The sequence below is a fragment of the Piliocolobus tephrosceles genome, chromosome 8 (assembly GCF_002776525.5).
Source record: "Piliocolobus tephrosceles isolate RC106 chromosome 8, ASM277652v3, whole genome shotgun sequence".
Lineage (NCBI taxonomy): Eukaryota > Metazoa > Chordata > Mammalia > Primates > Cercopithecidae > Piliocolobus > Piliocolobus tephrosceles.
Window position 1 is genome coordinate 33,083,337 of NC_045441.1, and position 11,441 is coordinate 33,094,777.

The 11,441-nt window shown below is 52.3% G+C and overlaps 1 protein-coding gene across 1 annotated transcript; it reads right to left on the minus strand.

Moving 5' to 3' along the window:
* Positions 1–563: 563 nt before the first annotated feature.
* On the minus strand, positions 564–9,149 carry DDX56 (DEAD-box helicase 56). Its single transcript, XM_023226345.2, has 14 exons — positions 8,965–9,149; positions 8,709–8,870; positions 8,007–8,167; positions 7,693–7,863; positions 7,469–7,559; positions 6,616–6,860; positions 5,871–5,990; positions 5,131–5,244; positions 4,916–5,010; positions 4,238–4,311; positions 4,012–4,101; positions 3,248–3,353; positions 1,589–1,665; positions 564–1,228 (listed from the first exon to the last, which is right to left on the minus strand). The coding sequence occupies exons 1-14, from the start codon at positions 9,022–9,024 to the stop codon at positions 1,151–1,153; spliced, it is 1,644 nt and encodes a 547-aa protein (XP_023082113.1). The 5' UTR covers positions 9,025–9,149; the 3' UTR covers positions 564–1,150.
* Positions 9,150–11,441: the final 2,292 nt, after the last annotated feature.

The window sequence follows — 11,441 nt, forward strand, 5'->3', positions numbered from 1 at the left end:
GTGTCTCCCAGTAGATGCTCAAATGGTTGCTCTTTATCTCCAGTTCCATTAACTTTTTCCTTCTGAATACTCCTAACCACCAGACTGCAAGAATACTATCTGCAGCTCCCTGGCAGCTCTAGTTCACACCTGCCCAGAAAATACCACCTTCCTGCCCCCATCATACACGCTGGCTTCATGGAAATCCTTGGGCATTAACCGAAGAGGAGCAGGGATCATGGAGGCACCAAATCTCGGGTCCTGCTAGCTTCAGTCCCACCGTGACCAAAGGCCCAGCCTCACTCGTCTCTGTACAAGTTTTTGCCAAGAAAAAACTTGGTTCTAAAATATGCAGACACTCCCCTAGTTTCTCCCCACTCTCCCACTGCCCCAACCTCCTCATGCCCCCAGCCTGGCCTTGTAACGCCTAGTAAGCAGGTGACATGCAATCTAGGGCCTCAAACCAGCAGAGAAGCCCAGCCTTCAGGCTGAGAAGGCAGCTGGAGAGCTGAAGCCAGGGCACAAGGAACAGTACGTGTGTGCATGTTACACCACCGCTTATGCACATAACACACAGACACAGCTCACACATCAACAGTTGTTCAGAAAGGGACCAGCAGATTAACTGCCCTGGCTCCTCTAAGGAAGAGCAGGCAGCTTCCCCCCGAATCTACATGTGCGTGTGCTTGGGGAGAGGAAGGCTGGCGGTCAGGAAGGCCCATCTCCCAGCCTGATCCCAGGCAGCAGGGCAGCAGCAGCTGTGCAGGAAGGCTCTGGGCCGGCCATAGCCACCTGCCGGCAAGGACAAGCTTCTCTTCTCATGGCTGGGGCAGCTCAGCACAGCTGACCTCTGCTGGCCAAGTGAAGCACTGCATGCAGCTGCAGAGCCAGGCGCTGCTGTCTTCCGGAAGTTTCCTGACTCCTGATGTTTTGGGGATTCGAACAGTCCTTTTCATATGCTGGAGGCACAAACTGGGGCAGCTAAAATTTTTATTCTGCTGTCAAGGGGCAAGATGCCAGCTTGTAAGTGCCAAGGAGCTAAAGGGCCCAGCACTGCCAGCCCCAGAATTGTCTGTTCAGGCTGTACAGTAAGCACGAGAGCCACGCCTGTCCATGAAGGGTGGAAGCCTGTGCTCCACAATGTGCTCAGCTCCAGAGAGGCCCAACAACCTCAGGAGGGCTTGGCTGTGGGTCTGAATTTCTTTCCTTTGTGCTTGAAGCTGCGCAGTGGGTTCTGGGACTTCGCTCTCTAAGGAGGCAAAGTCACAGGTTAGTTGGGGGAATCAGGCTGACAAACTATCCACTCACCCACCCAACTGAGAAAGACACAAAGGGAGCCGTGCCCGCACCTGGCCAACACGACCAGAAGGTGCTACAGACAAGGAAATGGGGAAAGGCAGCTGGGGAAAGAAAAGCAGGGCCTGCAGGCGGCTGCAAAAGTATTCCTATCCTACACCAGATTGTGTCCCAGCCACCAGATTTTGGGGGCCCGGTTCTAGGGTGCCCTCTCTCCCCCTCCCGAGGGCAAGGCGCCTACACATTCTGGTGATGACAAAGAGCCAGGTGGGGAGGAGTCCTGCAGCTGTCCCCAAGTCCCCAGGAGCCATACCCTGGCCTTCCTACAAGAAGACGACAGCTTCTTCCGCTTCTTGTGAGGGCGCACCAGGCTACGAAGAGCAGGAGGAACTGGAAGAGATGCTTGCCTGAGCAGTGGGCTCACCACTACTGTTCCCACCCCTGCCCTCCCACTGATTCTGCAGCAAATTCTCCAATTCTGACCCAACTGGCAGCCTATGACATATATATGTTCACTATCACACCTGCACAGGGCTAGGAGAATGTGAGCACCTTAGACTTCCACTGTCTAAATCACTCTCCTGTATTGTTTAGATGTGTTCCAACAAACATGTAACAAGAAAGAAAAAGACATCCTTAAAGAAAGAAAATGTAGCTGAAATAAAAGTCAACAGGTAATTTCTTCACCTGTGGCCCATTACTACAGATACGGGGGCCCACATCCCAGCTGCACCTGATCTTGGCTCTGTCTTCAACTCGCCCACCCCATGGACTCCCCTAAGCCAACCACACCTGGGCCTTCCCCTTCAAGTGTCAAACATCCCACATCCTGACACCTTTCCACCTTCTCCTGGTCCTTCTAAACCTCCTGGTCACACCTTGGCAAGTGACTCCGCTATAGGAGCAGACTGGGTTCCTCAGGCCAAAGCTCTGGCCTTACCCTCTTCCTCCCTACCCACCCTCCCAACTCCCCTGCTCACATCTCAGGCCAGGACCTGGACTGGGGTCTCTTCCAGCTCACTATCCTGTGAGAACCTGGCCCCCACCACTCTCTCTGGCATTTTCATGTTCCCATCTCTTCTGGATCTTTCCTTTCCCAGTGTCCAGGCTTTTCCTGCCCTGGAACATTCCATCTCCACCCTTTGTCACCTCCACAGCAGCAACACCACACCCGCTGGGTGGCTGCAGGTCCACGCTGAGCAGAGCCTGTGGCACTGGGAAGGGTCCTGCACTTGCTGCCCACAGCCTCATTTCCACCACTCTTCTCCTTCAATCCATTTTAGGCATAAAAGTCACACATACTCATTACCAAAAACATCTATGAGACACTGAAAGAAGTCATTACCCAGAGCCTGCCTAAGATGACGAGAGGTGCCCAGCTTTAAAGGTCACATAAAGCTCTAGCCTGGGCTGCACCACAGAAACCAATCCCAGGGTCCTGACCCCATGCCTACACTACCCCTGCATTCCTCCCATCGTCACTGGCTCTTCTTTTGCCACCTGTTCTGTTTAGGCCTTATAGCGTTTTTCTCCCTGCTGACTGCTCTTACCCAGAGACTCCACAGATGCCTCTTCAGTGGCTAATCTTGAGTCTTTTGCAGCTCAGGTGGCTTTCTCTGCCTCCTGCCCGTGACTCTCTCCCAAACCTATTCACTCCCTTTGACCCATGGATAGCAATTTGGCCCAGCTCTGGAGACCACCTGGCCTGAAATCCTGGGTCTGCCACCCACTCTGCACTACCTCAGTTTTCTCATCTCTGAAATGGAGACAGCGACAGCTAACCCGTGGGACCAAGCAAACAAGTTTAGAAACACAGGGGTGTGCCTGTTTATACGCCCGCGTGCTGCCAGCGTTTCCAGGTCCTATTCTGCCTGAGCATCCCCAGCACCAAGCACAGAGGCTGATCCAGCAGCAGAGAAATTAATGCCACTTCCTCAGCCTGCTACTTCCTGCCCCGTCAGGCCACACTCACCCAGGTAGTCAGGAACATGGCCCAGGTGGGGCTTCACCACTGCGGGGTGCAAAGGTAGGTCATGCCGCAGCAGCTGGAGGTCCCTGGGGTTGTCTTCAAAGTATGTCTGCCGGGGAAGAGGGAGAGCCACAGAGTGAGCATCTTTCTTGTGTGACTTCACAAACTGAGCTTTTCAAAGGATAACATAGTCATGTGTTTCAAAAGGCATGAGGCACCTGCTTCTGCACATTTTTCACACCTCCCGGGAGTGGATGCTTCTATTTTCTCTTCTCCATGACACACACGACAGTACCCTGCACCACTTTTTGCTGGGCATCACCTCACAGACTGTTCCATATGGACACACAACCAACCTCATTCCTTCCCATGTAACTTTCGGCTCTGGATGCACCCGAGCTTACCTAGCAAGCCCCCTATGGTGGCCCCGGGCTGTTTCCATCTTTTGGTTCCATGATAATGCCATGATGAACGCAGACACATGCTTGACCATGCACATTCACAAGTGTGACCAAGATTAAGTTCCAGAAGTGGAATTTCGGATGAAAGGACACATGAGCTTGTAATTCTGCTGGACAGTGTCCACCATAAGGTTGTGCCAATTTACTACCAAGCAGAACAGACTGGCTTCCTCCCATTTCCTCCCTTTCTGTGCCAAAGGCCAGAAAACTGCCCAGTTCTCTGCTTCTCACCACTCGGAGCTCAGCGAGTCTCCAAAAAGGGCAGCCGTCTAAGATTTGTCCCCTCCTCACTTCCCATCCCCTCACCTTAAGCTTCTCAGAGTGCAGAAGCTCCTCCTTGATCTCCTTCAATCTCGCCTCCCGAATGGCCTGCTTAGTCACTGAGCGCATGGCATCCTGGGGGTGGACACTGAAGGTCAAGACAGTGAGGCTGCCCCAAATCCTCCCTCACGCCTGGATGCTCAGCAACAGGGTGCAGTCCCTGGGCCACAGTCCCTCTCCTCTCATTCCCCTCCCCACCACAGCAGCTCACCCTGCAGCGATAGCGGAAGCCCTCGATCTCCTCCATCCGGAACTGGTAGGGGAGCAGAATGGGGCCCCTGTTCTCTGTGGAGAAGAAAGCAGTGAGGGTCCCACAGGCTGAGGCCTTAGGACAGGGTCTTCGTTGGAGGCCTCCTGCACCTCCTCCTTGGGGCAAAGCTGCAGAGGACCCACCGCCTTCCTGGGATGCCAAACATGTAGCTTAGCTGTACCTGGGCCTCTTACAGTGATGACCCATCTGTCCCTGTGTGTGGATGGGGGTGGCCTGTATGGCCCTGAGCCCAAGAACCCGTCACCCACTCTCTTCTCCTCTCCCAAGGAGTACCCCATAGTATTCCTTGGGAGTCAAGGTACCCCGTGACGATGGCCACAGAGAGCAGTCTAGGATCACCCAGCACCCTGGGGTCAGGTGCTATCCTGAGCTGTCACAGCAGCATGTCAGGTCACTCAATGCTCATGAGGCAGACAGTAAACATGACTTTGGACAAATTACCTCAATTTGTTTATCTCTCAAGGGGAACAGTGCCTGCCACTCAGGGCAAAACAAGGATGGATAGTGGAAGTGGCCTGTCACACTATGTTGTGACCTCTGTCATCATCATCACGGAGTTTTAAAGCATCATGCGAGAAGCCTGACCCTGGCCCAGGCCCACAAGAGCCAGGCTCTTACCTCCACTGAGAAGCTCCTCAATCTTGCCTAAGTGGGACTGCTCCGTGGGCAGCACAAAGGTTAAGACTATGCCTGGGTTGTTAGCGCGTGCTGTCCTGCAAGGGGAGACAGTGCAGCTTGCATCTCCAACCCGCAGGCTCTGTCCAGTACACCCCAAGTCCCTCAGCGTGTCCACCACACAGGTGCCTGGGCCATCACACTCCTAGCCCTCCTACCTGCCGGCTCGATGGATGTAGGCCTCAGGGGTTGGGGGAAGATCAAAGTTGAGCACAGCAGACACATGGTGGAAGTCTATGCCCCGGGCCACACCTGCCTCCGGATCAGAGGCCCTGCAGAGATAACTCAATGTCAGTCGGACCCTTCCTCTCCTCTGGGCAGGTATTCACAAGCTGAATCAACAAAACTTCCTCTAAACAATGCCTGTAGATCATAAGACCCTGACATACAGAGGACTCTTCAACAATGGAACCGTTCCAGGAGTCAGGGTTTCCTGGGGCAGCCTGGAGCTTTGACATGGAGCCAAATCCTGGCCTGACCTCCATTCTGGGACAATAGCAGAACTCAATGCCCTACATGGTGATCTGAGAACCAACCCTGAGCTAGTCAAGCCTTCAGGTGGAGAGAGACTGGAGAGTTGGGGGGTTCCTTTTCCCTTCAGAAACATGCTCCCTGCAAGTCACAGCCACATGGAGGACAGGCCATCTCTCCTGCAGGGCTCTACATGCCAACAACCCCACCAGTCTTGCCCTTCATGCTGCATATGCAGTGTGCACCATCCACTCCCATCTTTATATCCAGGCAGCTGAGCAAGAACCTGCAGGGCTCTCTGGGCTACACTACCAGCCAGGCCTGGAAGGTTTGGCTCCCTGCTCTGTGCACTCTAGTTTTAGTCTTCCAAAAAGCTGAAAGAAATCGGTCTTTCTGGGGAGGGATGGAAAAAGAGGCATGGACTCACTTGTCCCCTTTGGGCCCTCGGCCCCGACGCTTGCCCTTGACTGGGGCCCCCAGGACTTCGGCATCAGTTGCTATGACACAGTCATAGAAACCTTGGTTGAACTGTGAGATGATGTGGCACCTGCAGCCAAGAGTGGACAGAGAATCAGCTCGGCAGAGCAAGCTTAAGGCCCCTCTGCCATCCCTACTATCATAGTAACCATCACTCTTTCCTACTTTTTCCTCTTCTTAATCTCTTTCCCTACTTAATCATTGTGCCTCAGTTTCCTCAGCTGGAAATAAAATAATGACAGGGTTTTGTTTTTTTTTGAGACAGAGTTTCACTCTTGTTCCCCAGGCTGGAGTGCAATGGCACGATCTCAGCTCACTGCAACCTCCACCTCCCGGGTTTAAGCAATTCTCCTGTCTCAGCTTCCCGAGTAGCTGGGATTACAGGCGCCTGCCACCACACACAGCTAATTTTTGTATTTTAAGTAGAGATGGGGTTTCACCATGCTGGCCAGGCTGGTCTTGAACTCCCGAGCTCAGGCGATCCGCCCACCTTGGCCTCCCAAAGTGCTGGGATTACAGGCATGAGCCACGGCGCCCAGCCATGATAGGGATTTTGGAGTTGGGAGAAGTCAGTCAGTATCAGTTACATCTAGAACCTGGCCCCTATTAAGTGCTTAAGAAACAGAACATTAACTGGGTCCCCTTTCCATCTCTATCTTCAACTTATCTCAACCAAGATGTTGGCTGTAGCAAACCTGGAGCGCAGTGGAAGTTCTCCATTGAGCACACAGGTGGGAATGCTGAACTGCTCCAGGAACAGGCGTAGCCGGTAACTCCGCTCTAGAGTGTTGACAAAGAGCAGAGACTTGCCCCGAATCAATGACAGCTTGAGCAGGGCATACAGCAGCAGGAATTTGTCTTCCTCAGTCTCACAGACCACCTGAAACTGCTGTAACTGGTCTGGCCCAGGCAGCTGGGACTCCTGTAACTTAAGGGTAACCTGGGGAGAAAACAGGCCTGTGGTCAGAAAGGAAAAGAACACAGAGATGGTATGGCCACTTACTCATCAATCAAAACATCAACATTTTAGTGCAGGGCAGAGATGCATTTAAGGATTCCTGGCACCCTGTCTCCTCCAGTTTTGTAACCTAAAACCCCAAAATGCCCTAATTGTTGTGGTATATAGAATATACCACCAAAACCATATATAAAATACTCCCAAGCACAGAACAAAGAGAAACACATCAATAAAGGACTACATCGAGGAAGGAAGGCCTACAGCAACACGCCTTCTGAAAGGTAAAGTTTACTTAAGATGAGAACCTTGGCCTTAGAATTTTCGCTCTGCTTCTCAAAGCTGCCCCTGAGGGGAGGTCCTTGCTCAGGATTTTAGGCAATGTATGGCCTGAAATGGGAGACATCCCCTGCAGACACTTGGAAATACATAGTGATTTAAGACCACTGACTTTTAGTGCCTTAGGACTAGGGACAAGACACTAAGTAACAACTGTCCCACCCAAAACACCAAAGGCTCCCCTAAGGAGGAGCATCAAGATCTTTGAGTGCCCCCATGCCTGCAGCTCCAGACGCTTCCATGGTGCCTCTTACCGGGTTATGTAATACTAGCTCCTTGAGTGCTTGTACGTCCTCATTAAAAGTAGCCGACATGAGAAACGCCTGGTAAATCCGGGGCAAGTGACTGAAATGAAAGAGTCCAATGAGATTCCAGCTCCAAGGGCTGCTAATAGTAACTGGCTTCCAGCCACCCCACTCTCATGCCAATTCCTACTCACAGATGTTTCCACTAGGAATCACACCCACTTCTGCCTTACCAGAGGAGACTCTTGAGCTCTTCTTCAAAGCCAAAGGAAAAAAGAAGATCAGCTTCGTCCACCACCAAAAGCTCCAGGGAGTCACGAAGTTTCAGGCTGTCTTGCTGCAAGTGGCTTAATACGCGAGATGGGGTCCCCACTACTACATCTGGCTTCTCCATCAGCACAGCTCTGCAGGTGGGCAAGACATCAATATCAGGGACAACGTAGCAGCTGGCATCTCACCCTGGACTTGCTCTTTTTTGCCACACACAAACCCAACCCCACAACTCTGTGTGGCTTCATTCAGGTACCGCTTTGCTGCTTTTACCCACCTCTGAGAGGCTGAGTCTTCGGCAGCTGAGACATTGGCCACACGGACATCCCGAGCGCAGTAGGTAGCCAGCTGCTGAATCATGGACTGTGCCTGCCGTGCCAGTTCCTTGGTAGGAACAAGAACAAGGCCTCTCACTGCCTGTTCCACCACCGGACCTGTCTGTAAGAATATGAACTAAAGACTTTAGCCAGCAGTGCACATCACTGTGTCCACCTGATGCTTTTCTCTACCCCTTCCAGCCTAACCGACCCATCGCTGCAACCCTACTCAGCAGTATTTTGATGATCGATCACTCTGCCGGCCTCAGAATGCAGAGTGGAGAGTTGTTTCCTCAGGCACTGACCCTCAAAAAGAATAACGTACTCTATGTTTATGAAGCTACTTTAAACGTACTAGTTATGAAGCTAAATTCTCACAATAATTCTATAAGTAGAAAAAAGAGATGTGCTCCCTTTTTATGCAAAAAAGAAAAGAAAGTGCTTTGTTGAAGATTACGCAAAGGTTGGTGGTAGCAGGGCCTGGACAAGGATCCAGGTAACCTGAACTACCACAGCCCAGAGTGTTTGCCACAACAGCACCAGGTTCTCAGGCCGGCCTGCACGGGTACAGGACCAAGAGAAAACCTCCGACAAACGGGAACAGCCCTTCCCAGGCTTTTGGAGTTCGCCTCCTTCCTCCCCTCAGCTTTCTCGTTACCCACCGCCTTCCTGTGGAGCAACAGCTGCAGCATCGGAATAGCATAAGCTGCCGTCTTGCCGGAGCCCGTGCGGGCCCGAGCCAGGAGGTCCTTCCCTTCTAGGGCCAGTGGGATGGCCTTTTCCTGGATCAGCGTAGGTCGCGACCAGCCCATATCGGTGACAGCCTAGGAGAGACCAGGAGTGCGGCTCAAGGGGGGCGAAGAGTGATGGCGCGCCCCGCGGAACCCCATAAGCCGGCTCCCCAGCCCTCGCGTGTACCTGCAGGAGCCGGGGATCGAGGCCCATGTGTTCGAAGCCCAGTGCTTCTGAGTCTTCCATGGCGCTGCTCAGTAGCGACAGCACGCTCGCACTTCAGGAAAAAAAGCCACGGACGCGGGGGAGCGGGGGGGGGGGGGGGCGCAAAGCAACAACCAATCAGCTTCGGAGACGCCGTCACTTCCCGGAAGTGCTGGCGCCTAGTCTTCCGGTGTTCGGGCGGAGCTCTGCGACTGCGCAGCGCCAGAGACTGGTTCTAGGAGGAGGCGGTGGAGCGGCCGTGCTCGGGTCGAAGGGGTACTTTGGACTGCAGAGCCGCCCCACTGACTCCTCCGGCGTTCCCGGACGCCGCTGACGCACCTGATTCTCGCGACCTGCAGGAGAAACCTCGGCCGGGGCCGAGGGCCGAGGTCGTGACGGGCACGACCGTCTCCCTGCTTGGTTAGGGTTAGGGTCCCGCCGGGCACTATGGTGGAGCCACTGAGATCGACTGGGCTGAAGGAACCGGTTGGAGTAATGAGCCATGGCAGCAACTTTGCCTGAGAGGAAGGGCGGGTTGCTGTAGGGCTCCCTAACCAGGCTGCCGTGTCAGACTTCTGACCTACAGACTTGCGTCGTTTTAAGCCACTAAATTTGTGATAATTTGTTACAGTAGCAATAGGAAACGAATACAGGTGAGGACTAAGAATCCTAATCGCAAATCTTTTTTTTTTTTTTGAGACATGGTCTCACTGTCATCCAGGCTGATGCGATCCTCCCACCTCAGCCTCCTGGAAAGCTAAGACTACGGGCACGCACCACCACGTCCAGTTAGTGTGTATGTATGTATGTACGTACATATATGTGTGTGTATATATGTATGTCCCCCTCCCCCTTCCCTTCTCTTTTCTTTCTAGATGAGGTTTCGCCATGTTGCCCAGGACGGTTTTGAACTCCTGGGGCCAAGTGGTCTGCATTCCTCGGCCTACCAAAGTACTGGGATTACAGGTGCGAGCCACCCCTCCTGGCCCACAAGTCTTTCAGTGTAGAAGAGGGAAGCAGAAGAGGTCAAAGTGGTGCCATGTGAAGGCTCAACCCACCCTTGCTGGAGGAAGGGAGCCAGAGCCAAGCTGGAAGAGGCAAGGAAATAGACCGTTGTGATTACATTAGGCCCATCCAGATGATCCAGGATAATCTATTTTACAGTCATCTGATTAGCAATTTAATTCTCTTTTGTCATGTTAGGTAACATATTCACGTGTTTCAGAGTGGTAGGCCATTATTCTGCCTACCATACCACCCAACACAAATCTACATTAAGACTGTATCTGAGTGTTGCACAGGAATCTGTGTCAACAAGCTTCCAGGGTGATCCTGTGTATCCTATATGATGCAGCCCAGCATCTGAGTACCAGACTAGCATCTGGCTGTTAGGTTAACAGATCAGCTCATGCACCAACGGGTAGTCATGCTGGGACCAAATGATGAAGATAGGTACAACTAGTCCCAGCAAGAGCTGGGGAACTGGGCTGGGATATAGAGGATGTTAAGAATGGAGTGTCCTCCCAACCCCAGAACTTTTTTTTCTTTTTTTGTCGTAAGGAGGGAGAAGGCTGTTTGGCAAGGATGTTGTAAACTCCGAGAAAGCAGGAATTTCAAAATAAGAGTCAAGGGTGGTATTCAGGGGAAAATCACCAAAATTTTTGTGTACCCTAACTGCTGTTTTTTTGTTTGTTTGTTTCTTTGTTTTTTAGACAGAGTCTCACTCACTCGCCCAGGCTAGAGTGCAGTGGCACGATCTCGGCTCACTGCAAGCTCCGTCTCCCGGGTTCACGCCATTCTCCTGCCTCAGCCTCCTGAGGAGCTGGGACTACAGGCTCCCACCACCACGCCCGGCTGATTTTTTGTATTTTTAGTAGAGACAGGGTTTCACTGTGTTAGCCAGGATGGTCTCAATTTCCTGACTTTGTGATCCGCCTGCCTCGGCCTCCCAAAGTGTTGGGATTACAGGCGTGAGCCACTGTGCCCGGCCTCTAACTGCTGTTTTTTAAAAAACTTTTTAGGTCACAACCTATCTGCAAATATGACACACCAGTATGGAAATCCTCATTCTCCTCACAGCCACCAGCTATTGGCCTATCCACTGACTATCCCAATTCCACCTGCCTCATCAGTGGAAAGGTGAAATATGTGCCCACTTTTTCCTCACACCATTCCCCTTTCTATCAAAAACTACCAAGAGAAACCCAGGACCTACCAGAATAGTTAAGATGTGCTCCATTGTGTCTACTGCCAGGCAAACCTGTTGAAGGCTGGCTCAACCCTAATCTGTGCCTTCCTGTCTTCTCACAAGCTGAGTCTGATTTGCCGACTAGATTTCTAGTAACAGCCACAGAGCAGAAATGTGTCCCTTCCCAGTATGTCACATAATCCCCAAGAGCTGCAGGCCAGAAGTCCACAACATGTAACTAGTTCAAAGGACATGATTTTTCTCTGCATTA